The following is a 24,959-nucleotide window of genomic DNA, read 5'->3' as shown; positions in this document are numbered from 1 at the left end:
ACACCTCACGTTACCCCGTCTCCTTCTCACTTCAGTTCTCAGTTCTTTCACAGCCTCAAATGAAATCCTGGTGACGTCGAATCTCTGTTTTGTCTAACTTTGCTCTGGCTTAAAACTGAATATACAGGTCAAAACCACTGATGCTGTTTGTCTTAATTTCAGAGCTGGAACGTCTGAAGGCCCTGAGCAATGAGATCAAGAACCCCAGTAAGTGGGCCTGGATCGGAGCAGGGCCGTGTCTGTGACCCTGTGCAGCCCTGGGGGGCCTTGCTTTGTGTGGCAACTCGCATGCTTGTCACCGTGTGGCTCAGAACAAGTAGTGGCTGATACTGTAACCAGCAGTGATTTTCATTGCATACCATGTTTTGGACTTTGGGTTGAGTGTGTCTGCTTGATCCAAGTGAGAATTGCACCAGGTGGGATCTTCAGCTGTGGATTACGCTGAATTCAGATGGAATATGTCTGTGGTCCCTGGGCCCTCAGGGAACGAGACCATGCCTGCTGAGGACCCACGGGTGTGAGGCTTTGATTGCAGTGCCGGGCTAACTAGAGTTGTGTTTCTTAGTTTTGGTTTTCGTAATCAAGTCAATGCTCAGGGGTTTTTTACATTTTCAAAAAATGTAATAGTGAGGATTGACATTTTCCTACAACACGCAACTCTTCTTTCTCACCAGGATTCACGCACTATTGACTTGTGATTTCTTTTCTTCTGCTAGCGATTCCTCTGAAGTCAGAATTAGCTTATGAGATTTTCGACAAGGGCCAGGTCCGCTTCTGGCTCCAGGCTGAGCACTTATCCCCAGACTCCAGCTACCGCTTTATCATCAACGACAGAGAAGTTGCCGACAGCGAGGTTAGTGTGTGTGAGTGTGGCTTTGGAGGCTTCCGGGTGTGAGTGAAAGTCAGTTCCTGAAAGTCAGCATTCTGGGTTTGTTTTCATCCCTTTGGGGCTGTAGAAGGCTGACAAGGTGGGTGAGAGAAGGCTGAGGCTGGCACTGTTCAGAGCTTTGGTCTGGGTTACATGAGAGATGGGGAGGTCTTTAAATTCAAGCCTATTACAATTAAAAAGCAACAATCTACATTTTAGAGACATTAGCTTGGTGTTACGGAACGGTTCTGGTTACACAGGGTGAGCGATATGCTCCACAGGTCCACTTATTTCCTCTTCATAGGGGTTTTGAAGGCGGATATTTTTGCCCTGATGGGAGCAAGGCCTCCCTTACCCTGCCCCAGCCCCCAGAGCTCCTGTGGAAGGTGACACCAGGGAAATTAGTGTCTTGAGCTTGAGCTTTAGGCTGCCTCTGGGCGAATCTGGGCCAAGAAAATGCATAGGATGCTGTGATGCAATACTTTGTCCTTCTGCTGCTTTTATTTGTATAGAATGAAGCTTACGAATGTTAGAAGGTTCCTGGTTTGCTTGTGGAATATTGTGTTCCATATAAGTCCTTCTGTATAACTACTACAGCACAACCAGGAACGTAGTTAAAAGCTGACCACTTGACTGGAGCCCTTCCTTACTGTTCAGTGGTGCCCTGGGGGTCTCCTGAGTCCCAGCGTCCTTACCTCCTCTGTCCTCCTTGTGCTTGATACCCACTGCTTTGTATCTATTTAGCAATCACGCTGAGCCTCACTCAGGTGCCTCAACCATTTGCTGCACGAGTATGAACAGGACTGGCTGGGAGGCAGGGTCGCTCACTCTCCTGAGCTGGGCTCCTTATCCCTGGTCTGACGCCTATGTCTGACAGGTTTTAGTAAACTTGGTTAGATGGATGTCCCTCAGGGAGAGGTCATGTGTAGACAAAGATCCTGTGAGTTTCTTTCCCAGTCCATCTTCCCCTTGAGAATAATGATGTCCGTGAAGGACTGTGCAAGCTGGGGGTTAGCTAGTAAGCAGAAAGCACGCAGCTTCCTCTTGGCTGCAGAAGAGCCCACAGTATGGACACTGCATAGAAGAGTGTCGTGATCGAGGAGACTGGAGACATTTTTTATGAGCAGAGATCATGTAGGCGTACAATGGAATTTAGTGTAATTGTGCTTTATCTGTAGAGTATATTTTGATTAACATTTCCTACCTGCTGTGGGTAGCTGGCTTTAAGAACGACATCTTCGCTACACAGCTCATCTTTTGCAATAGGGCTGTACTATTTCACTGCCTTAATTAGCAATCCACAGGTGACTTTTCCGTGTGGAGATTGATGCTGTTTTGTGAAAGTCACATAGAAACCTGTATTTATGGCCCCCATAAAACCATTGAACTTCATCTCACTGCATAACGGCAGTTGCCAGAAGGCTAATTTTTTCTCAAACCTGCCCAGACCCTGTGGTGAAGAAGCTAAGAGAACGTAGAAGGCTCTGGGTTGCTGAGGATCTGGTTGGTGAGAGAGGTTCCTTTTCACCTCTCAGGCCCAATTAGAGCAGGTTCCTGCAGGCTGCTCCTCACAGATGCTTGAAGGGAGTGAAAGTCTGACAGAATCAGAGCGGCTCCTTGAAATTTGCTCCTGGTTTGCAAAAGCAAATACTCAGAACTACAAAGACACTCACGGGCCCCACAAGGTACTCTGTTCGGCCCTCAGCCCGCTGCCTCTTCCTTGTCCAGCCCCCGAGAACCACCTGAGTCTCCGGGAAGGAGACAGGTCCCATGTGATCAGCACCATTTCCCAAAATGACCTCCCTCAAAAGTAATCTGAGCTCATGTGTCTCATTCATGTGTCTCTTACTTTATACACACCAGTTTCCCATCGAGAAAAATACCTAAGCCATCCTGTACAAGAACACAGTGTATGCTTCACCTGTTAGAAATGGTATTGGAATTTCCAACTGTCAAGGTGATTTTTTTATGTTTACTGGAAGTTAAGGCCCATGGGCATGGGCTGGCTTGATTCAGTTAAAGCCCGAAAGTCATCTTTGGTCAAAGAGAACCTGAGGCGTCACGTTAACCCCTGGGACCTCAGACACTCATTCTCTTTTCTCTGTGGTTGGCAGCTTATATTCTGCAAATTGCATTTGAGTTACCTCTGTAGCCTAGAAAAATGACATATAACCTTGCCCTCCTGGAGGTTATCCCAGAGTGGAAGAAACACAGCTTGAGTCAGAGGATGATACAGAAAAAGTACAGAGCGTGTTAAAACAGTTAGGTGTGAGCTAAGTCATTTAAGAGAGAAAGAAAGTAAAGTTGCTCAATTGTGTCCAACTCTTTGCGACCCTACGGACTGTAGCCTACCAGGCTCCTCCGTCCATGGGATTTTCTAGGTAAGAGCATGGAGTGGGTCACCATTCCCTTCTCCAGTGGATCTTCCTGATGCAGGGATTGGACACTCAAGTTTTCTGCATTGGCAGGTGGGTTCTTTACCATGAGCGCCACTTACAGTGAGTGCTGATGCTGTTAGAGCCTGGAGAATATAAAGGAGATTCCAAGAGTAGTGGGTTCCTGGGTTCTCCTCAGGAGGAATAGTTTGGGGAACAGGCATGCCCTGCAGCCTGCCCGAGGGAGAGTGGCAAGATGTGGACTGGAAACGAGGTGGGATGGGCTGACTGAGCGGAGTGGCCATGGACGGGGCATCTTGGAAATGCACTTGGATAAAACGGAAGGAGGGAGAAGGCAGAGGGCCTCCTCCAACACCAAGGAGGGTATTTGGAGCCAACCCTTGATGCTGAGGGGGCTGAGCTTAGGGAAGCTGAACAAAGGCACTCTTTCACTAACATTTATCTCGGCACTCTTGGGATGCTGGCATTTGGAACCCACAATATGAATGTCAGCTGAGAGAGGAACCTGAGCACCCTGAAAATAGATGCGCAGAATCTGTCAGGCTGTGTTTGATCTTACACAGTTTCTAGTCACCTACAGATAGAAGTATGTCCTGGTAGTATCATCAAGGTGAGGGTCATGGGAGGAGGGTATGTCTAACAAACGGAGTAGCCTCCCCTGGTCCTGAGCAGTGACCCTGCTCACCTCACTCCAGGCTGCGCTCACCTGGGACAGGTCAGGTCCAGGCAGGGAAGCCTTTGCTTAAGTCCCAGCTGCCTGCCTCTGGAGGGGGCAGGAACGCCTGCAGGAAGCATTACCGGTAGAGGTGGCTGTGCGTTTGTTCACTCTGGGCGTGGAGCAGGGTGAGGTCCAGGCTGAGGGATGCCCCGGGGAGCCCATCCTGGCTCCTTGGCCCCCGTTCCCTGCCTGGCGGCTGTGCTGGAGACGGTCGTCAATGTGCTTGTGCCCCTCCTGCCTCTGACGTGCTCGATGGCGACCTCTGACCCAGGGTGGAATAACACATGGCCCATTAGCAACCACATGGGATCGGAGCACCTGCAGCTCATCACAGGCAATGAGGGTGGAGTCTGCAGGAGACTGAGCCCTGGGTGGGCTGTGCCAGGACGGGTCTCCCCAAGTCTGCCCAGATGGGGTTGCAGAGCCTGGAGACCCTCAGCCCTGGTGCCAGCGTGCTGATGGGGCATAGGCGACCATTGGGGATGGGCCCCGAGCCCCCGAGACTGAAGCCCTCGTGGTGTGGAGGCGCTTGTGTTGCCGTCTCTGGTTCTGTGGTCACACGAGTCCCAGTGCATCCCGCTCTGCTCCCCATGTGCTGAGTTATCTCATGGCGGGTACACGTTCCCAGGGAGTGTGCAGAGTTTCTGCTGGATTTCTGTGTAGGTTGCTCCCCACGTAGACCCAGGCGTCATTACCAAAAGTCCCTTATTTGATCTTTACTTCACCAAGAGGTTCAGTGGGTGGAATTTCACTTTCTGGTTTTTTGGGCAGCATACTCCCTTAAGATACAATAGTTGAGTGACTGTCAGATCCCAGAGGGGAAGCTTCAGGAAGGCATTTTCCCTTTTGGGAAGGTGGGATTCTCACCTCCCCTGTGTGCTCCCAGACACACAGAATCAAGTGTGACAAGTCCACTGGCGTCATCGAGATGGTGATGGATCGTTTCACCATCGATAACGAAGGCACCTACACTGTGCAGATTCAAGACGGAAAAGCCAAAAGCCAGTCTTCTCTGGTTCTTATTGGAGATGGTACGCTATGTGGAAGGTCCTTGTATGTTCATAAAAGAAAATTCAAAACAAATTTTTCTGATTTGAGAGAAGCACGTTTATGTCATTTCTGGTTTTTTTTTTTTTTTTCCTTAAATATTGGATTTAGCATTCAAGGCTGTCCTGGAAGAGGCTGAATTTCAAAGAAAGGAGTTCCTCAGGAAACAAGGTAGGTGGTTGGCTGGCTCCCCCACCACTGGCATGGATGAAGGTGTAAGATTTGAGTATTTGTTTGGAGCAGATCCTGTCAGGCCAGATGGCTAACTGCAATTTTAAAATGAAGTCAGATCTCTTCTATTCTGTAGAAGTTTGGACCCTTTCTGTTCCTTTATTTCATCTGTGCTTTTTTCTTGCTTCTCCTTGAAAAGCCCTGGAATTTGTTGTTTAGTGTTCATGTTTCCCTGCAGTGACAAGGAAAGGGTGCCCCCATTACAGGTCCATACAAGTCCAGTGATTGAAACAAAAAGAGGAAAGAATGGAGGGAGGCAGTGAGGTGGGGGCTTTATTAGGAGAGATGGAGAGAGGGCCACAGACCCAACTCCAATTCCCAGGAACTTATTATTTTACTTAAAATTGTGTGAACTTGAACTTTTAGATGTCATTGTTTAGTTACAAATCATATGTTTTAAATACATTGTTTTTAAAATGCATATTATCAATAACTAGATATAAAGGAAAATAGGCAGGGGTTTATTTGAAAAACATTTATTTATTTTAAAAAAATTTTTATTGGAGTTGATTTACAAGGAATTTCTATTGTTTTTTTAAAAGTTAGAATACAGATTTTAAAATATAAAAACATTATTTTTATTGTTTTTATGTTATTTTTATTTTTAATAGACAAAAATATTTATTTTACACATTTCTACCATATGATTCTTTAACATTGTAGAATGTATTTATATGGAAGAAATTAAAAAATACTTTCTAAATCTGCTTTGTATTTTTTTAAAATAAATTTATTTATTTTAATTGGAGGTTAATTACTTTACAATATTGTATTGGTTTTGCCACACATCAACATGAATCTGCCACAGGTATACACGTGTTCCCCATCCTGAACCCCTCCTTCCTCCCTCCCTGTACCATCCCTCTGGGTCGTCTCAGTGCACCAGCCCCAAGCATCCAGTATATGCATCAAACCTGGACTGGCGATTCGTTTCATATATGATATTATACATGTTTCAATGCCATTCTCCCAAATCATCCCACCCTCGCCCTCTCCCACAGAGTCCAAAAGACTGTTCTACACATCTGTGTCTCTTTTGTTGTCTGGCATGCAAGGTTATTGTTACCATTTTTCTAAATTTCATATATATGTGTTAGTATACTGTATTGGTGTTTTTTTCTGGCTTACTTCACTCTGTATAATCGGCTCCAGTTTCATCCACCTCATTAGAACTGATTCAAATGTATTCCTTTTAATGGCTGAGTAATGCTCCATTGTGTATATGTACCACAGCTTTCTTATCCATTCATCTGCTGATGGACATCTAGGTTGCTTCCATGTCTTGGCTATTATAAACAGTGCTGCAATGAACATTAGGGTACACGTGTCTCTTTCAATTCTGGTTTCCTTGGTGTGTATGCCCAGCAGTGGGATTGCTGGGTCATACGGCAGTTCTGTTTCCAGTTTTTTAAGGCATCTCCACACTGTTCTCCATAGTGGCTGTACTAGTTTGCATTCCCACCAACAGTGTAAGAAGGTTCCCTTTTCTCCACACCCTCTCCAGCATTTATTGCTTGTAGACTTTTGGATCGCAGCCATTCTGACATGTGTGAAATGGTACCTCATTGTGGTTTTGGTTTGCATTTCTCTGATAATGAGTGATGTTGAGCATCTTTTCATGTGTTTGTTAGCCATCTGTATGTCTTCTTTGGAGAAATGTCTATTTAGTTCTTTGGCCCATTTTTTGATTGGGTCATTTATTTTTCTGGAATTGAGCTGCTTAAGTTGCTTGTATATTTTTGAGATTAGTTGTTTGTCAGTTGCTTCATTTGCTATTATTTTCTCCCATTCAGAAGGCTGTCTTTTCACCTTGCTTATAGTTTCCTTTGTTGTACAGAAGCTTTTAAGTTTAATTAGATCCCATTTGTTTATTTTTGCTTTTATTTCCAATATTCTGGGAGGTGGGTCATAGAGGATCCTGCTGTGATATATGTCAGAGAGTGTTTTGCCTATGTTCTCCTCTAGGAGTTTTATAGTTTCTGGTCTTATGTTTAGATCGTTAACCCATTTTGAGTTTATTTTTGTGTAGGGTATTAGAAAGTATTCTAGTTTCATTCTTTTACAAGTGGTTGACCAGTTTTTCCAGCACCACTTATTAAAGAGATTGTCTTTAATCCATTGTATATTCTTGCCTTCTTCATTGAAGATAAGGTGTCCATAGGTGTATGGATTTATCTCTGAGCTTTCTATTTTGTTCCATTGATCTATATTTCTGTCTTTGTGCCAGTACCATACTGTCTTGTGGCTTTGTAGTAGAGCCTGAAGTCAGGCAAGTTGATTCCTCCAGTTCCATTCTTCTTTCTCAAGGTTGCTTTGGCTATTCAAGGTTTTTTGTATTTCCATACAAATTGTGAAATTATTTGTTCTAGCTCTGTGAAAAATACTGCTGGTAGCTTGATAAGGATTACATTAAATCTGTAGATTGCTTTGGGTAGTATACTCATTTTCACTACATTGATTCTTCCAATCCATGAACATGGTATATTTCTCCATCTATTAGTGTCCTCTTTGATTTCTTTCACCAGTGTTTTATAGTTTTCTATATATAGGTCTTTAGTTTCTTTAGGTAGATATATTCCTAAGTATTCTATTCTTTCATTGCAATGGTGAATGGAATTGTTTCCTTAATTTCTCTTTCTATTTTCTCATTATTAGTGTATAGGAATGCAAGGGATTTCTGTGTGTTGATTTTATATCCTGCAACTTCACTATATTCATTGAATAGTTCTCGTACTTTTCTGGTGGAGTCTTTAGGGTTTTCTATGTAGAGGATCATGTCATCTGCAAACAGTGAGAGTTTTACTTCTTCTTTTCCAATTTGGATTCCTTTTATTTCTTTTTCTGCTCTGATTGCTGTGGCCAAAACTTCCAAAACTATGTTGAATAGTAGTGGTGAAAGTGGGCACCCTTGTCTTGTTCCTGACTTTAGGGGAAATGCTTTCAATTTTTCACCATTGAGGATAATGTTTGCTGTGGGTTTGTCATATATAGCTTTTATTATGTTGAGGTATGTTCCTTCTATTCCTGCTTTCTGGAGAGTACTTTTTATTATTATTATTATAAATGTATGTTGAATTTTGTCAAAGGCTTTCTCTGCATCTATTGAGATAATCATATGGTTTTTATTTTTCAATTTGTTAATGTGGTGAATTACATTGATTGATTTGCGGATATTGAAGAATCCTTGCATCCCTGGGATAAAGCCCACTTGGTCATGGTGTATGATCTTTTTAATGTGTTGTTGGATTCTGATTGCTAGAATTTTGTTGAGGATTTTTACATCTATGTTCATCAGTGATATTGGCCTTTAGTTTTCTTTTTTTATAGCATCTTTGTCAGGTTTTGGTATTAGGGTGATGGTGGCCTCATAGAATGAATTTGGAAGTTTATCTTCCTCTGCAATTTTCTGGAAGAGTTTGAGTAGGATAGGTGTTAGCTCTTCTCTAAATTTTTGGTAGAATTCAGCTGTGAAGCCGTATTGACCTGGGCTTTTGTTTGCTGGAAGATTTCTGATTACAGTTTCAATCTCCATGCTTGTGATGGGTCTGTTAAGATTTTCTGTTTCTTCCTGGTTCTGTTTTGGGAAATTGTACTTTTCTAAGAATTTGTCCATTTCTTCCACGTTGTCCATTTTATTGGCATATAATTGCTGATTGTAGTCTCTTATGATCCTTTGTATTTCTGTGTTGTCTGTTGTGATCTCTCCATTTTCATTTCTAATTTTATTGATTTGATTTTTCTCTCTTTGTTTCTTGATGAGTCTGGCTAGTGGTTTGTCAATTTTATTTATCCTTTCAAAGAACCAGCTTTTAGCTGTTGATTTTTGCTATGGTCTCTTTTGTTTCTTTTGCATTTATTTCTGCCCTAATTTTTAAGATTTCATTCCTTCTACTAACCCTGGGGTTCTTCATTTCTTCCTTTTCTAGGTACTTTAGGTATAAAGTTAGGTTATTTATTTGACTTTTTTCTTGAGGTATGCCTGTATTGCTGTGAACTTTCCCCTTAGCACTGCTTTTACAGTGTCCCACAGGTTTTGGGTTGTTGTGTTTTCATTTTCATTCATTTCTATGCATATTTTGATTTCTTCTGTGATTTGTTGGTTATTCAGCAGCATGTTGTTCAGCCTTCATATGTTGGAATTTTTAATAGTTTTTCTCCTGTAATTGAGATCTAATCTTACTGCATTGTGGTCAGAAAAGATGCTTGGAGTGATTGCTTTGTATTTTTGTGTTGAATGTGTTATTAGCATATGACTTTTACATTTATATTAAGCAAAATGGTATTTTCTACAGATATATAAATTCACCTTTGATTTCAGATGCTATGTAAATAAAATGTCACATGTTGATATGATTGCTAGGTCAAACTGCTTTTTCTTCATCATACTTAGATTAGTTCTCCTATTTCAAGGTTTTTATAGGCTATGCTGGTGGATGTTCAGTCAGACATGTGCCTTGAGAAAAAATATAGTATGTCATTATTCTTCTTTCTAAAGGGCAGTAGCTGTCAGATGTCAGTAAGCAGGAGAGACTGGGCAGCATCGTCCTGTTGGAAATAGAGATTTTTGTACCAGGATTGCACATGCTGAGGTCAAAGCCCTGAAGATTAGTTTTATTAAGTTATCTTGGTTTCAGACTGAACAACTACTTTCTTCTGCCCTGAATGCATTTATATGTACGTGTCTGTGTATACATTTTTCTCCTTTTTAAAAACTTTTTCCCCCTTCTGCCCCTCAGGCCCACATTTTGCTGAGTATCTGCACTGGGATGTTACAGAAGAGTGTGAGGTGCGGCTGGTGTGTAAGGTGAGAGATCGGTTCCACCCAGAAGCAGTGACCATCAGGGAGATAGTCAGATCACACTTGCATTGTTTTATATTATTTATAAATTTAAAATGCACTGTTCACAACTTGTCTTTATTATTGAAATCTTCTATGAACCAAAAGAAACTTAAACCATCTAATTTCTTGGATTAGAAGAAAGAGGAGTCATTCATTCTTCCTGTCAGGACTTAATTATTTCAGAAGCTGGAATTTAGAAATGTATTTACCATTGATAGAACAGATAGCTTTCCTGTGAGCTTCTGTCTGACACTGTCTATAATAAAAGTTTATTTACTTTTTTTAGGTCTGTGGTTTGAAATCAGAAAAGACTTTTTTCTCATGAGCTCCAGCAATTCACATACTCAACATAAGACCCTGTCTTGTAGGTTGCAAACACCAAGAAGGAAACGGTTTTCAAGTGGCTAAAGGATGATGTTCTGTATGAAACGGAGAAGATGCCTGACCTGGAGAAGGGTGTCTGTGAGCTGCTCATACCAAAGGTGTGTGTGTGTGTGTGTGTGTGTGCACATGTATGGGTGCTCTGTCATTTCAATCATGTGTGATTCTTTGTGACCTTCTGGTTCCTCTGTCCATGGGATTCTCCAGGCAGGAATACTGGAGTGGGCTAAAGAAAACAGAGAGAAACAAGGAAGAAGAGTCTTTCAGATCTCTTGCGAATTCTGCCTTATCTCCCAATTTGCATGCTGAATTTCCATGGTTTGCAAAGGACATGTATTAGTTTGTATTAGGTTTTATATCGTGACATCAGTTTTACATACATATGGGATGTGTTTCATTTGCAGTTGTCGAAGAAGGATCACGGTGAATACAAGGCGACCTTGAAAGATGACAGGGGTCAGGATGTGTCTACCCTTGAGATAGCTGGCAAAGGTATATGAGAGCCTTCTCCCTGCTCCCAGGGAAGTCTACCTGGCCAGCAGGATGGGTGTGAGATGCGGGCAAGGCCTCCTGTGCTCTTGGGCATATTGTGTCTTTGGTGGCAGCACAGTAGAGGGCAGGCTTCTACTCCCGCTATCTTCAGAGGTGTTTGAGTGAGTTGAGAAGGATGTTACTCTGGGCTTCTCTGAAACGCCCTCTTCATCCACCAACAGGAGCCAAATCCTGTCCCATGATGAATGTGCTAAAATGATTGAACCCAGGATGAGGTGGTTCAATTAAATGCAAGGTCAGATGAATGTTGAGCAAAATGTCCTTGCTCCAGGTTTAAAAAATGGAGAAATTAGGATTTATCGCCACATGAGCCTTTCGTGGATACACATTGCCATTTTAATGTTTCATTTTCAACTGAACATCCTGCTTTCCAATATCAGTGTAATTAAACATGAAAGCGCTGCTGATAAATGAGGCCTGTAACTGTGCATTTCCTCCTTCCTTTCAGTGTACGAGGATATGATTTTGGCGATGAGTAGAGTCTGTGGTAAGTAAATGCCTTTTAATTTTCAAATCATTTTGGGGCTAGACTCTATTTCCCGAGAAGGGCATTTTCCGCAGCTGATGGAACCACAGCACATCTGTGAACAGGCCCAGATTCAGTGGCAGGACAGCGGCTTGTGGATGACAGAGGCATACAGAAGGGGCTTTCCTGCGGGGTCAGGCTAACGGCCCACAGAACAAGAGTCTGTTCTTAGTGTCCCCAGGGCTGAAGGCGATGTGTGGCTGCAAAGCAAATCTGTTGTGATAGAGTTAGGGTCCCTCGACCTCCTTACCCTTGTGATAAGGAATCTGGAGGGGTGACTTTCAAGTTCTCATTCAGAGGTAAAATTCTGTAACTGTGGATACAAACAAACCTGTTATAAGAATCGATGCCAAAGTGATAGCTCTCTGTGTGGAGGACACTGTGTGTGTGAACACACACCTGAGAACATGCGGTTGACACTTCTCTAAGTTTCCACCTGACTTCTGAGGCGGGAAGGCAGAACCGGAGCCTCAGGCTCCTCAGTGAAGTCTCAGCATCTCATTACTGCCCACAAGGTGTGTTAAGGGACCCTGCATACTTCCACAGCATCTTGGGAGAGACCACAGTATTGAGACGAGAACTCTGGTCCCGGGGGACTTGTGTGACCTGCTGTCACCAGCAGAGTCCTGGGGAGCATCAGAGTCATCTCATGTCCCTAGTTCAGGAGCCCAGGCTTCCTTCTCATGTCCTTCAGCATTCGCTCCTCTCACGAGACATGTACTCTAGGATGCGACCCATCCAATTCTTTCACATTGGTAATCCTCCAATTTCACAAAAATGTCTGAGGTGTATGTTCTCTAAAGGGGGCCAAACTTATAGTGTATCCCTTGATTTTTAATACTTACAGAACTCTAAAATGTCTAATCAAATACGAATCAATTGTGAAACAGAAACCCCAACGGCAGAACTTACTTTTCAGTGTGGCGACTGCAAAGATTAAATATGTATCTGGTTAAATTTTGTCTGATAAGACATAGATGCTCCTTAAAGCTTCAAAGTCAAGGCTTAGTCAGGACGCAGTTGAGATAAAGTGGAGAATAAGCAACCGACTTCCTCGGCTTGTTGCCCCGGTCAGCGTCAGCCCTGGAAGCCAGGCTCTTGTTGTCCGATTACCTGGGACTTGCATCCCGCCGTCCTTTCTCCCCGTGGTGCGCGCAGTTACTTATCTGTAGGTTCCGGCTGAAGTGAGACCCGGCTGGTGGTGTGGGACAGAGTGTAACCCCGTGCAGGCTCAATGAGGGGCACAGGGACATACCGGCACCTGGATCTGAGCTGAGATATTTCCCAGGGCCGCTCTCCTGACCGGCTGTCCCAGCAGAGACAGGACTCCAGAGGCCATGGGGCGGGGCATTCAGGTAGCCAGCTCTGAGCTCAGAGCCCCGTGGAGGGACTCCCAGTGGGGCACTGTTGATGCATTTCCACAAAACGTGTAGGTGACGGAATGCCCAGGGGTTCTTCCCTTCAGGGGGAAGGAAGAGGGAGGGGAGGGGTGTGAGAAGCTGGGTGTGGTCTTGCCCACCGGGCAGGCCCGTTGGCATGGGGCCCTGTTTGCACTGGAGGCTTGCCTGTGGTCTAGTTGTAAGTGGACGCTGTAGTAGTGGCTGCATGGACGTGGTCAGGGACATGAGGAGCCCCTCGGGAACATTTTCTTGGGGCCATTTGAGTCCCTTCATGCCTCTGTTGAAGAGATTTTCAGGTACTTTTGGGGTGGATGTTAGAACACACCTGGGTGAGGATGTTTTTATGGGGATGTGGCCGGGCTTCCTAGTCCAGGGCCGGCCTGCTCTCAACCAGCACAGACCGCTTTCCTCAGGTCTGCGTCTGCTCTGTCTTCTGCAGGAGCCTCTGCGTCTCCACTGAAGATTCTCTGCACCCCAGAAGGAATAAGGCTTCAGTGCTTCATGAAATACTTCACTGAGGAAATGAAGGTGAACTGGTACCACAAGTAAGTGTCCACGTTCCGTGGGCTGCGGCCCTGTGTGTCCACAGGGTGGTTTCCGGGGCCCATCACTGGGACACGGGGCTCCTGGCCAAGTCCTCTTGAGACTTTGCAGTTTTGAGAAGTGATGACAGCCGTGGGCTCAGGGTGGGGCCATCTCCGAAATGGGGGGAGAGGGACAAAGAGAGAGAAGTGCTGAAGGGGCCGGAGATCAAGTTCTCTGCTGTCTCGGTTTAGACAAGGGTGGCTTTGCCAGTGACAGACGTTTTGTCAGAATCTGGCAGAGCTAATGGAAAAAGAATATTCAGAAACCACACTCCAGATTTCCAGTCTGTTGCTTTCCCATTAGATCAATTAAAAAGAAAGGACCAAACACACTTAATAGTACTTAAGAGAAGAAAGCAAGTGAACTCGAGCCCTGCACAAAGAGGCTTCTCTGTTTTCACATCTGCTGCGGTTGCCCGTCCAGGTGGCCATGCTCACAATAGACCCTCACGACACTCACGGCAGTGGAGCAGGGCCTGCCCCCAACCCCGTGGGGGTCTGCCCTTCTGACCCTCCTCCCCAGGCTTATCTCCAGCACACTCGTCAAAGCTTCAAGTCTGTCAGGAACAGGACCAAGTTCAGGGTTACCGTCCCCCGAGCCTGGCCTCTGTCGGGCAGTAAGTGGGGACTGTGGTTAGTCTGTCTCTAACCTGAGGACACGGGCAACCTTTCCAGACCATGTTTTCAGTGACGTCCACAAACCCAGACCTTCTGTTCCTCAGCCGACAGGACCCCAGCGTGTTCACATGGGCCTTACAGAACCTCGGCTATATGTCACTGTTTGACGATCAAGTTCTTATTAGACAATAATTGGAAACACAGAGAGCAACAAGCATTTGTTGAAATACAGCCTGCCATTGGAAGCTACAGCGCCCACTTGACAGAGTCAGGGTGCCCGAGGGAAACTCGTCCTGGGGACCTGGGTATTCTGCGCCAGTGGGTGATGAGAAATCAATAGAGAATGATGAGGATTTGGTGAAACTTGCGCGTCAGCAAGGCCGATTGTTCTGTGAGGAAAATCCTGAGTAAGACATCAAGGGCCACTTAGAGGAAGGCGGAAACCTGCTCCTGAGGACTTAGAAACCCACAAAGTGGAGTTAGCAGAAACGTCCTCTGGTAGGGGATATTTTTCTCTTGCTGGAAGGTGAAATGACTGTGATGCGGGAGGGCTAGACCTCAAAGTGTGAAGTACTGGCTGCTGAAGGCATGGAAGCAGCAGGGCTGCTGAAGACTCCAGCAGCCTCTTTACAGAAGGAAACAGTTAACACTGTTTTAATCCCAGAGTGTGGACTTTAACTCAACTTTGGAGCTTTGCTCAGAGGCCCCTGAAGTCTCAGTGAAGCCTGGGGCTCCTGGGGGAGGGGAGGTTTGTGACGACCCTGCTGCCAGCCCACCCCTGCAGGGACCAGCCTCCTGGTTGCTTTCACACAAATGGGCAGCCACGTGTAGGCTTTCGTTCATCTGCCTCTTTCTCCCTTTGATGTAAGCTGTTTTAAGATTACTTGGGAATAAAGGGATTCAGTCAGGTTTTGTGATCAACTAATAAAACCAAGGAGGCGGTTTTATCCAATTTAGCCCATTTAAGTCCCCAAGCAGTAAGGAGCAGACAGTCCTTTGAGCCAAGGTCGCGGTCAGTGGGGTGATGGTTACAGTGAGCTCTGCTGCAGCTGTGGTGCTCCAGCAGGATTGGTTTGCCTTCTTCTAAGCTGACAGGTTCCTGGAACTGCTGTGGCAGGTGTGGGCTGAGCGTGGGGCTGCTGGCCAGGGAAGGTTCTGGAGGCAAGGGTTCATCTGGGAATGGAGCCAGGCCGGGGGTGGTGGAGGGGTGGGTCTGCTGCAGACGGGGGGCTTCCTGTGTGTCTAGAGGACAGAATGTGTTCCTGGTCCAAGAAGTCAGCAGGGCTGTGACCATGGGGTAGGGGCAGAGGTCAAGTCTGGGCTTGGAATTGGAGACTGGAACTGGTCTCAGGGTCACGCTGGGCTGGGGACATGCTGGCCCAGGGGCTGGGGGTTCCTGCAGGAGACCCGGTGGGCGGCAGGGCTCCAGACATGTGCAGGCAGGCTGCGTGTGGTCTGGTGTTTGGTGGACGCCCCCTCCTTCAATGCCATGTTCAGCCTTCGTCATGGCTGAGTCGATGCTGGGTGTAGTTCTCCCTTCGTGATCAGGTTGTTTTACGCGGCATGATGTCCTTGAGGCCCATCCGTGCGGTAGTGGGTGTCAGAATTTCCTCCCATTCCATCGTGTGGCTGGGCCACCGTTTGCTTATCCATCGTCTGTCCGTGGACACTTGTTTCCACCTTTGGCTACTGAGCCGTGCCTTGTGAACCTTTGCTCCAGTCCCTGCTGCCCATCCCTCTGGTTACATATCCACTGGATCATACAGTGGATCACACGGCGATTCTGTTTTTAATTTTTAAGTAGAAAAATAAGTCATGGCCTAGAGGATTTGATAGTCTATGTGTGGCCAGCAAGCAGATGGTAAACTGCAATGTTTCTCTATGAAATAAGTATCAGATTTAATTTCGGAAGGTTTTCAGAGCTCAGCTGCTCATGTGGTTCGTAAATGTACAATATCCAGAGACGTCTATGATGACATCGACTCTACAGCTTGGAGGAGGCTCCCTCCAAAAGACGCCCAACATGCCCCAGAGGTGTCTCACATGCAGTGTAAGACTGTAAATCGAATGTGTCCTGTGACTTTTCAAAGGGACGCTAAGATTGGGTCGAGCGAGCACATGAGGATCGGCGGCAGTGAGGAGATGGCCTGGCTGCAGATCTGTGAGCCCACGGAGAAGGACAAGGGGAAGTACACCTTTGAGATTCTCGACGGCAAGAAGAACCACCAGCGCTCGCTTGACCTGTCTGGTCAGGGTAAGATCATAGTTCTCTGGCCCCTGGTAGTTTTGTACTAGGTGATCAGGGTAAGCTGGATGCTGAAAAGGAAACCACCAATTTTACGATTTTCATTCAGAGAGGAATACTCCTCAATCAGTGCTTTATTCATTCGGCTATTTGTCAGTGTTCACTAAGCAAACTCAGGAGCAGAGAGAGTGAGTGAGTCAAAGCACATTCAAATGCTCACTAACGTGCGAAATACTCCTTGCAGCTTTTGATGAAGCGTTTGCCGAGTTCCAGCAGCTCAAGTAAGATTTGCATGCTTTTCTATTATTCTGGGGTCCAGGGGACCAGGTGTCATTTTGGTTGACGTGAAGCTCTAGGAAGTGGGGTAAATTGGCAATTTAAGCCATTCCACATCCAGAAGAAGGCATCCTTATAAACTATAAATGCATCTAACAATTAATTTTTTAGAGTTATAATGACCCTGGGTTACTTTAAATGAACTTAAATACTAAATTTCTGAAATAGGCATAATTATAGCCACACATCATACAGAGCAATTTTTAAAATGTTGGATGTTTAGTTTCCTTTTAGAGACTTCATATTTTTAGGGCAGTTTTAGGTTCACAGCAAATTGAGAGGAAGGGACAGAAAATACCTGCCCCCTTGCTGATGCGGGGCCTCCTCACTCAGCACCCACACTGCACCGTCCACAAGTTACAGCTGGTGAGCCTGTGTGGACAGGTCACCGTCACCCCGAGTCTGTGGGTCATGTTAGGGCTTATTCTTGGTGTTGGACAGTCTCTGGGTTGGGACACATGTATAATGACAGGTATGACAGGTATACTCACAAGAATTTCCCTACCCCTGTGCTTGTTGAGGGTCCCTTCTACTGGGAATCCTACGGTCTGCAGCCTCCTCAGACTGGCTTCTTTCACTCGGTCATAAGCACCTAATATTCTTCCATGTATTTTCATGGCTTGAGAGCTCATTTCTTTTTAGCAGATTAATATTCCATTGCTCAGAGCAACTTTTTAAAGAATGACTTGGGATTTCTAATCTGTGTCTCAATTTTAGAGCATCTTTAAAACTGAGAACAGTCTTTGTCCCACACTAAGTTATTCAGTAAATATTTGTTGATGGATGTATGCATAACTGAGGTAAATCAGAAATCAATATTTTAAAAAAATACCTAAAAATCTCCAATGCAATCTGGTGAAAAAAGAAATCTCTTCACCCTGCGAGTGTGGATGGCAGGCCTTTCTGTGGGTTTCAGCAGCTGGAAGGCAGGGCGGTGGGAGGCATCAGAACTCTGTTTGACCCTGTGACCTGGATTATTCTTGGAGAAGCTCTGTCTCTAGCAGACCTCTCGAATGAGTGATGCTTTAGTTGACAGCATTTGCTCATGACTCTTTTATTCTCTCTCCTCTGCCCTCTTTAATTTTTAGGGCTGCTGCTTTTGCAGAGAAAAGTGAGTACATGCTTGATTATAAGCACAGTACACTCTTGGGGGGTAGAGGGTCCGTATTTTAGAGCATTCACGGTGTGCACAGAGTGAGCACAGCAGACCCGCCTTGCCTGACAAAGCTCCAGGACTGCCCACGCCCCCTCTTGCCCCCAGCCGCCCACCCCCACTCCCTGCAGCCCGATGCCAGCCCCCTTCCTCCTTGCCCTCCTTCCTGCCCACCCCCCACCACCCGTTCTGTGTCCTTTTATTCACTGCTCACTCAGGAGTGGCCACCTGAGGAGATGCAGGACAGGCTTCCAGTCCTGGAGGCAGGGGTGTGCCAGGCATGTGGGGGTCGGGGTCAGGGGCAGAGGGCAGGACAGAGGGGGATGGAGGCCATGGCCTGTCCTGGGGTTTGCAGGGAAAGGCAGGCAGGGAGGGGTGAACATGAGACTGGCCTGTTCTAGTGATTTCTTTGGGCTTGGGCAACAGGTGTGTTCTGAGCTGTCAGGCACCCAGTCAGGGTGATCCAGGCAGAGGCGTGTCCTCTCCAGGGGCAGGGCAGGTGGCGGAGGCCGGCCTGGCTTGGGGTTGGCACAGGTTGTAGGCGACTCCTGGTGGGCCCATGGTGGGTGGGGGGTATCTGCCTGCCAGGTGGGATTTCAGATGTCAGAACATCACAGGAGGCAGAAAATTATACTCTCTCTCTCTCTCTCATATATATACACAAAACATTGCCCTTGCAAAATCTTCTCTCCAGAAGCCAGGCCCCTCCAGCTCCCAAAAGAATTCAGGAGGACACGGTTTGCCTGGTGCTGTGGCCAGGGTGAACTTCATCCTCAAAGCCCTGCTCAGTCTGAATTTCTAGAGTGTTTCACAACCCCCCTTTTCTGCCCACTGCCCTGCCAGCCCCTCCCAACATGGAATCACACCCCTCCATGCAGACCTCGGCCAGGGGGCCCCCAGCCATTAGCCTTGTCAGGCAGCACCCCACACCTGAGCCCCTCCTGGCCCCTGGGTGCCCTGACCCCCAGGAACATCCCCGCGGATGGTGTTCTCAGCCAAGTTGCTTTCCTGTTGCAGATCGTGGCAAGGTGATCGGTGGCCTGCCTGACGTGGTGACCATCATGGAGGGGAAGGTGAGGGCGGGGGGTGCCCGGGAGGGCGGGGGGTCCTCACACAGGCCCAGGGTGTGGAGCCAGTGTGGGGGGTCCCTGCGTCCTGCCTGACCTGGGCTGTGTCTGCAGACCTTGTCTCCTCAAGGGACAGATGGTTGATTCTTCTGAATACACAGGGCACCCCTCCCACCATGGGACACCTTCCGTGCTGTGTCTGAGGCTCCTGCTGTCTCCAGTGGTGCCTCCATATACAAAGAGCATGTTGACCAAATAAATGATGAGTGGGGCAGATCAATGCCTGGGTGGGGCCGCAGGTCCAGCCACACAGAGGCCACCTGACTCTTCTTTCTTCATCTCCTCCTCTCTGCCTGCTCTTCCCCCAAGACCTTGAACCTGACCTGCACAGTGTTTGGGAACCCTGACCCAGAGGTAGTGTGGTTCAAGAACGACAAGGACATCGAGCTGAGTGACCACTTCTCAGTGAAGGTGGAGCAGGCCAAGTATGTCAGCATGACCATCAAGGGCGTGACCTCCGAGGACTCAGGCAAGTACAGCATGCACGTGAAGAACAAGTACGGCGGTGAGAAGATCGACGTGACGGTCAGCGTGTACAAGCACGGGGAGGAGATCCCCGACGTGGTGCTGCCCCAGCAGGCCAAGCCCAAGCTGCTCCCCGCGGCTGCCCCCTCACCCGCCCACTGAGGGGCCAGGGGTCCGTGCCATCACTGCGGGTGGCGTCCCGCGTGGCCTGACAGCCCCTCGCATGTTGTGGTTTTATCTTGGTGTTCTGTTGTTATAGTTTTGGTCCTTCTGAGCAGAAGAGCGAGTGTTTCCCGTACAACTGTGTCTGCAGGCACTGGACAGGGTGGGCTAGGGGTGAGCTGATCCCTCGCTGGGGTGTTCGGTCCATGATGCCTGCAGGCCTGGGGGCTCTGAGATACTGGGGCGGTCAGCATATGTGCCTCTTGCTCTCTGGTTTCTCTCGCTTCAGACAATAAAACTTCAAAAGGCAACTTTTGGTGTCTCTTCTGTACCAAGCGGTTCCCAGCTCGTCAGCCTGCTTGTGTCCCCGATCTGGTCTGGTTAATTGCAGGACCTGGGGCAGCTTCACAGCAGGAGCCCTGAGGAGCCGGGTGTCCAGGGCAGAGGGGGGTGGTCCAGACTCCCGCGTGGGTCCTGTTCCTGCAACTTCCTGCGGGCAGGACAGCCCGGCCAGTGAGAGGCCTCTGGTTTCCTAGGATTCCACCTGAATCCTTTCCTGAAAACCCCTGCTGCTTTCCCCAGTCAATAAACACGGAGTGAAGCCCATTCCTGTGCTGACCCCACCTGCGTATCCATTCTCAAAACAGGAGGAGCCCTGGCGGGGTGTTTATGTCCGCGGCAGGCAGACTGTGAACGATGGCTGTACCGTCACTCAGGCTTGAGCGTGACTCTTCTGCCTCCTTCCGAGGGAGACAAATGTGCTGCTGTCCGGAAAACATGTGGTTTTTTTCCCATGAAAGGTTTTTCACCCAGGAGAGTGGTGAGAATCCACATGTGAATGTTAATGACATAGAAAATTAAAAGCCATAAAGATTGAGAAATTAAACTTCATAAAAGTGCATTCACGGTAATGATGGCATGAAACAAATGAGGAGACACACATTTGTGACCCGTCTGAAAGCGTCTCATTAGTGGGGGGGGGGTGGGTATTTATGAAAGTGTCTTTTAAAAAACTGATTCAAACAATTGTTTAAGTAAATAAAGGTAGGTTTGTGTGTCTGTCGATGGGGAAAGCATCTGTAACTGGGGAGCCAGGGCTTTGCTTCTGCATCACAGGGAGTCATTTCCCATATCTGGGGTCCTGGGCTGGTGCCTCACAGGGCTGGGTTCTGTGAACACGGTGTCCAGCAGGCGTAAGAGCTGCGTTAGGGCCGTGACTGTGACGTGACCAAGAAGGGGAGCTGGACCACCTCTCCATCCTCACGGGAGGCAGGAGGCCACAGAGGTCAGCCCAGCAGGCTCTCCTGTTCTTCTCCAGGGCCAGCTTCTCAGCAGCACCGGGTCTCGCAGCTTCCAAGGGCTTTCCTGGCCTCAGAGCAAGCCTGCCCCCAGATCCGGTTCAGCCACATCCCTGTGACCCCCTCTCCACTGGGAAGGTTCCCACAGTTCCGGCTCAGAGTGAAGGGATGAGATACGCGAGCTCTTAGACATGTCCACTCTCAGCCTCAAGGGTACACGCTCCAGGATAAGTTAATGAAAGTGCAGAAAGCCGTGCCAACCAGTGCCTGCGCTGGGGCTCACCACCTCTAGATGGCACTCGGAGAGAGGGTACCGAACCACTGCACACCCGTCGGCATGGCCAGACCAGACCCGTCTTTCTGATGCAAACATGTTGCTCAGTGAATGGAAGATTATTGAGGGCGTTATGGTCGCCCCAGGGGCAAGGACAGGTCTGGCAAATTACTGTTTCCAGGAAATAGCAGGTCATTTTGAAGGCGATAATATAGCCTCTTAATCTTCATGTGATACACATTACAAGGAATAAAACATACCTTGTGAAAGGTTACGAGGCTCTTCTTACACCAGTGAAGCCATAAAAAGATATGATCTATCTATGCATTAAGTTTGGGGTATGGCTTTTAAATATTCCGTGTTTCAAAGAAGCATGTCAAACGCAGCAGGCTCCCTCATTTTTCAAAGCAGTAAATTATAGCTTTGGAACTTTTCCCATTAAAGCCACTGGTGCTGCAGGGCTGCGGGGCAGGAGTGGGACTGGAGGACACGGAGGAGCTTCGGGGTCTTCAGGCAGCCGTGCGCACCCAGCTGCCCTTGTCTGTCCTTGAGCATTTCTCAGTGGTTGTTCTGCCTCTTGATTTTTTAAAGGACTTTCTTACAATGGATGTTTGGGAGAGGAAGCTGCTGGTCAGCATGAACAGCCCCTATCGTCTTCAGTTTTATAGTGAATGACGTGGTTCTTTGGGAGGGGGCATCTTTTTTTTTATTGCAGTTGTCCCCTTGGATGTACAGTTAAAGAAATGGAACAAAAGTGTACATATAACCATCTCTTTTTTTGGCTTAAAGTAGTTGAAAATCCATTTAAACATCATTTACGCATAGGATTATACTGGCATTTTACCACAGCTTATGATGGTATTTTTAAACAAAGGGGGCACACAAATGAGATACATTTAAGGGGGGTGTAAAAATGACGGGAAGATGCAGTGCCCACTTGGGGCAGCTCCTGGACGCGAAGCACACATCGCAGCCGCTCTCCTCTGTCCTGTTCATCACTAAGCCTCGACTCAGCCTCGCCCACCAGCCACACTCGCTGACAGGCTTTTGTTTCATTCAAGATGACTGCTTCTCCGGTAACCAGACGTTGCTTCTTTAACTGCTTTTAATGCATTGCCCTAGAAAAGCACAGGGTGGGGAACACAGCTGAGGGGGCACAGGCATTAGCCCCAGCTCTCTCAGAACCAGCCGCCCAGGACCCCTGCATCTGCGTATGCCCAGTGCCGATCTACAGGGACAACGACAAGCCTCCATCTGCGTGTGCCCCATGCCCTCACTCTACAGGGACCCTGGCAAGCCTCCATCCGCATGTGCCCAGTGCCCCCACTCTACAGGGACCCCAACAAGCCTCCATCCGCATGTGCCCAGTGCCTCACTCTACAGGGACCCCGACAAACCTCCATCTGTGTGTGACCAGGGCCCTCACTCTATAGGGACCCCGACAAGCCTCCATTCACGTGTGCCCCATGCCCCCACTCTACAGGGACCCCAACAAGCCTCCATCCGCATGTGCCCAGTGCCTCACTCTACAGGGACCCCGACAAGCCTCCATCTACGTGAGCCCCGTGCCCTCACTCTATAGGGACCCCGACAAGCCTCCATTCACGTGTGCCCCATGCCCCCACTCTACAGGGACCATCTACGTGTGCCCAGGGCCCACGATCTACAGGGACCCCGACATGCCTCCATCCATGTGTGCCCTGTGCCCTCACTCTACAGGGACCTCGACAAACCTCCGTCCACATGTGCCCCGTGCCCTTACTCTACAGGGACCCTGACAAGCCTCCATCCGCGTGTGCCCAGTGTCCTCACTGTACAGGGACCCCGACAAGCCTCCATCTGCGTGTGCTGAGCGCCCTCACTCTACAGGGGGACCCCAACAAGCCTCCATCCAAGGGTACCCAGTGCCCTCACTCTACAGGGACCCCGCAAGCTTCCATCCATGTGTGCCCAGTGCCCTCACTGTACAGGGTCCCCAACAAGACTCCATCTGCCTGTGCCCAGTGCCCTCACTCTACAGGGATCCAACAAGCCTCCATCCACGTGTGTCCCGTGCCCTCACTGTACAGGCGACCCCGACAAGCCCCCATCCACGTGTACCCAGTGCCCTTACTCTACAGGAGTCCCCGACAAGCCTTCATCCACGTGTGCCCTATGACCTTGCTCTACAGGGATCCTGACAAGCCTCCATCCGTGTCTGCCCCATGCCCTCACTCTACAGGGACCCCGACAAGCCTCCATCCGTGTGTACCCACTTCCCTCGCTCTTCAAGGACCCCGATAAGGCTCCATCTGCATGTGCCCAGTATCCTCACTCTTCAGGGACCCCGACAAGCCTCCATCCAAGGGTATCCAGTGCCCTTACTCTACAGGGGACCCCGACAAGCCTCCATCTGTGTCTGCCCCATGCCCTCATTCTACAGGGACCCTGACAAGCCTCCAGCCACGTGTGCCCCATGCCCTCTCTGTAGAGGGGACCCCAAAAAGCCTCCATCCGTGTGTGCCCACTGCCCTCACTCTACAGGGGCACCCCCTGTTCTCTATCTGAGTGCCATCCAGGTGCCCTAGGAATGCCCTGAGTGGCCAGCTCCTTGGCAGCCTCAGGCCCCGCCGTGGTAGCATCAGCTTCTGTCTCCTTCGTGAGATGTTCTGAAAGGCTCAGGTCTTTCAGTAGTTCCAAGGTTTCCTCCTTGGATCAGAGGTTTAGGGTATCGGCGTTTGTGCCTGTGGTTCTGATGGGTATCCAGTTGGAGCTCTCCACTGCTGCCCGCTGGGGCACTGGGGCCAGAACATGTGGGGGCCTGACTCCGGTGGGTCTGGGGACTCTGGGGAGCGGTCCCGCCCAGGAGGTCCACGCTTCGGGCTGTCTCCTCAGGTCCTAACTAAACCACCAAGAGCATTTAAAGAAAGAGGTCAGCGCCTGGGGATGGATGGCGGCCAGGAGCCCAAAGGGTGAGAAACAGGGGAGCAGGGTCCCTGCCCTCGTCCGCAGCACCTGGAGGGTCAGCAGACGCTTATTAACCGCTGGAGCGTCAGGACCCTGGGGGCAGCAGGGTGAGAGGGACCCAGCGCTGGGTGAGGAAGGGGCATGGCGTCTGGAGGGCCAGTCCCCACGGGTGGGCACTGCAGCAGGGCCGGTCCCCGTGGGCACACTCCAGGAGGACCATGCTCGCTGCTCTGGGCGGCCTGGAGCGCGCAGATGGCTGCGCCCCGTCGGGACTCCAGTCAAGGCCGCCGTCTGGTCTGGTGCTTTTCTAGATGCCTCAGCTCTTTCCTGCAAGGTACGAACATGCACAGGCACAGCAGTCCATGTGTTCTCTCCTAAAGACCAACAGAAGGAAAAAAATGACGCTCAGCTAGTTCCCCGGCTATGCCACTGCCACCCGCCTCCACCTCACAGAAAGGACCCGTCCCGCCTGCACCCCGGGTCTCGCACACTCCTTGCCGCCCCTCTTCAGGACCCGGGGCCCTGCCGCTTAGTGGTCACTGCCTGTGCTTCCTGTTCACCACACATGTGCATCGAGCAAGAAAGTGGGGAGCTTTGTACTCTTTCCAGTACGAGTTCACCTCCTTGGCAGGAAGTTTCTGTGTTTGGTGTAACAGCCGGCTGTCCTGTGAGGCCTGGGAGCCCGGCCAGCCCACGAGCCCAGCTACATCTCCCCCAGCTCCATCTCCCATGCGCCGGCTCAGTCTCCCCCAGCTCCGTCTCCCCCAGCTCCGTCTCCCACCTGCCCAGCTC

The 24,959-nt window shown here is 48.6% G+C and overlaps 1 protein-coding gene across 1 annotated transcript in view; it reads left to right on the top strand.

The window, feature by feature from the left end:
• Nucleotides 1-19,649, top strand: part of MYOM2 (myomesin 2) — a 58,705-nt gene extending 39,056 nt beyond the window's left edge. The window contains exons 23-36 of the mRNA XM_068971025.1: nt 163-207; nt 717-853; nt 4,869-5,013; nt 5,141-5,200; nt 9,997-10,064; nt 10,469-10,582; nt 10,886-10,973; nt 11,482-11,520; nt 13,399-13,504; nt 16,252-16,415; nt 16,651-16,687; nt 17,831-17,853; nt 18,913-18,968; nt 19,332-19,649. Coding sequence (XP_068827126.1) covers nt 163-207; nt 717-853; nt 4,869-5,013; nt 5,141-5,200; nt 9,997-10,064; nt 10,469-10,582; nt 10,886-10,973; nt 11,482-11,520; nt 13,399-13,504; nt 16,252-16,415; nt 16,651-16,687; nt 17,831-17,853; nt 18,913-18,968; nt 19,332-19,649 — 1,400 coding nt within the window. The remainder of the gene's footprint in view (nt 1-162; nt 208-716; nt 854-4,868; nt 5,014-5,140; nt 5,201-9,996; nt 10,065-10,468; nt 10,583-10,885; nt 10,974-11,481; nt 11,521-13,398; nt 13,505-16,251; nt 16,416-16,650; nt 16,688-17,830; nt 17,854-18,912; nt 18,969-19,331) is intronic.
• Nucleotides 19,650-24,959: the final 5,310 nt, after the last annotated feature.

Source organism: Capricornis sumatraensis, chromosome 4 (assembly GCF_032405125.1).
Source record: "Capricornis sumatraensis isolate serow.1 chromosome 4, serow.2, whole genome shotgun sequence".
Classification (NCBI taxonomy): domain Eukaryota; kingdom Metazoa; phylum Chordata; class Mammalia; order Artiodactyla; family Bovidae; genus Capricornis; species Capricornis sumatraensis.
The sequence above is the reverse complement of the archived record's forward strand: the minus strand, read 5'-3'. Positions and strand labels throughout refer to the sequence as shown.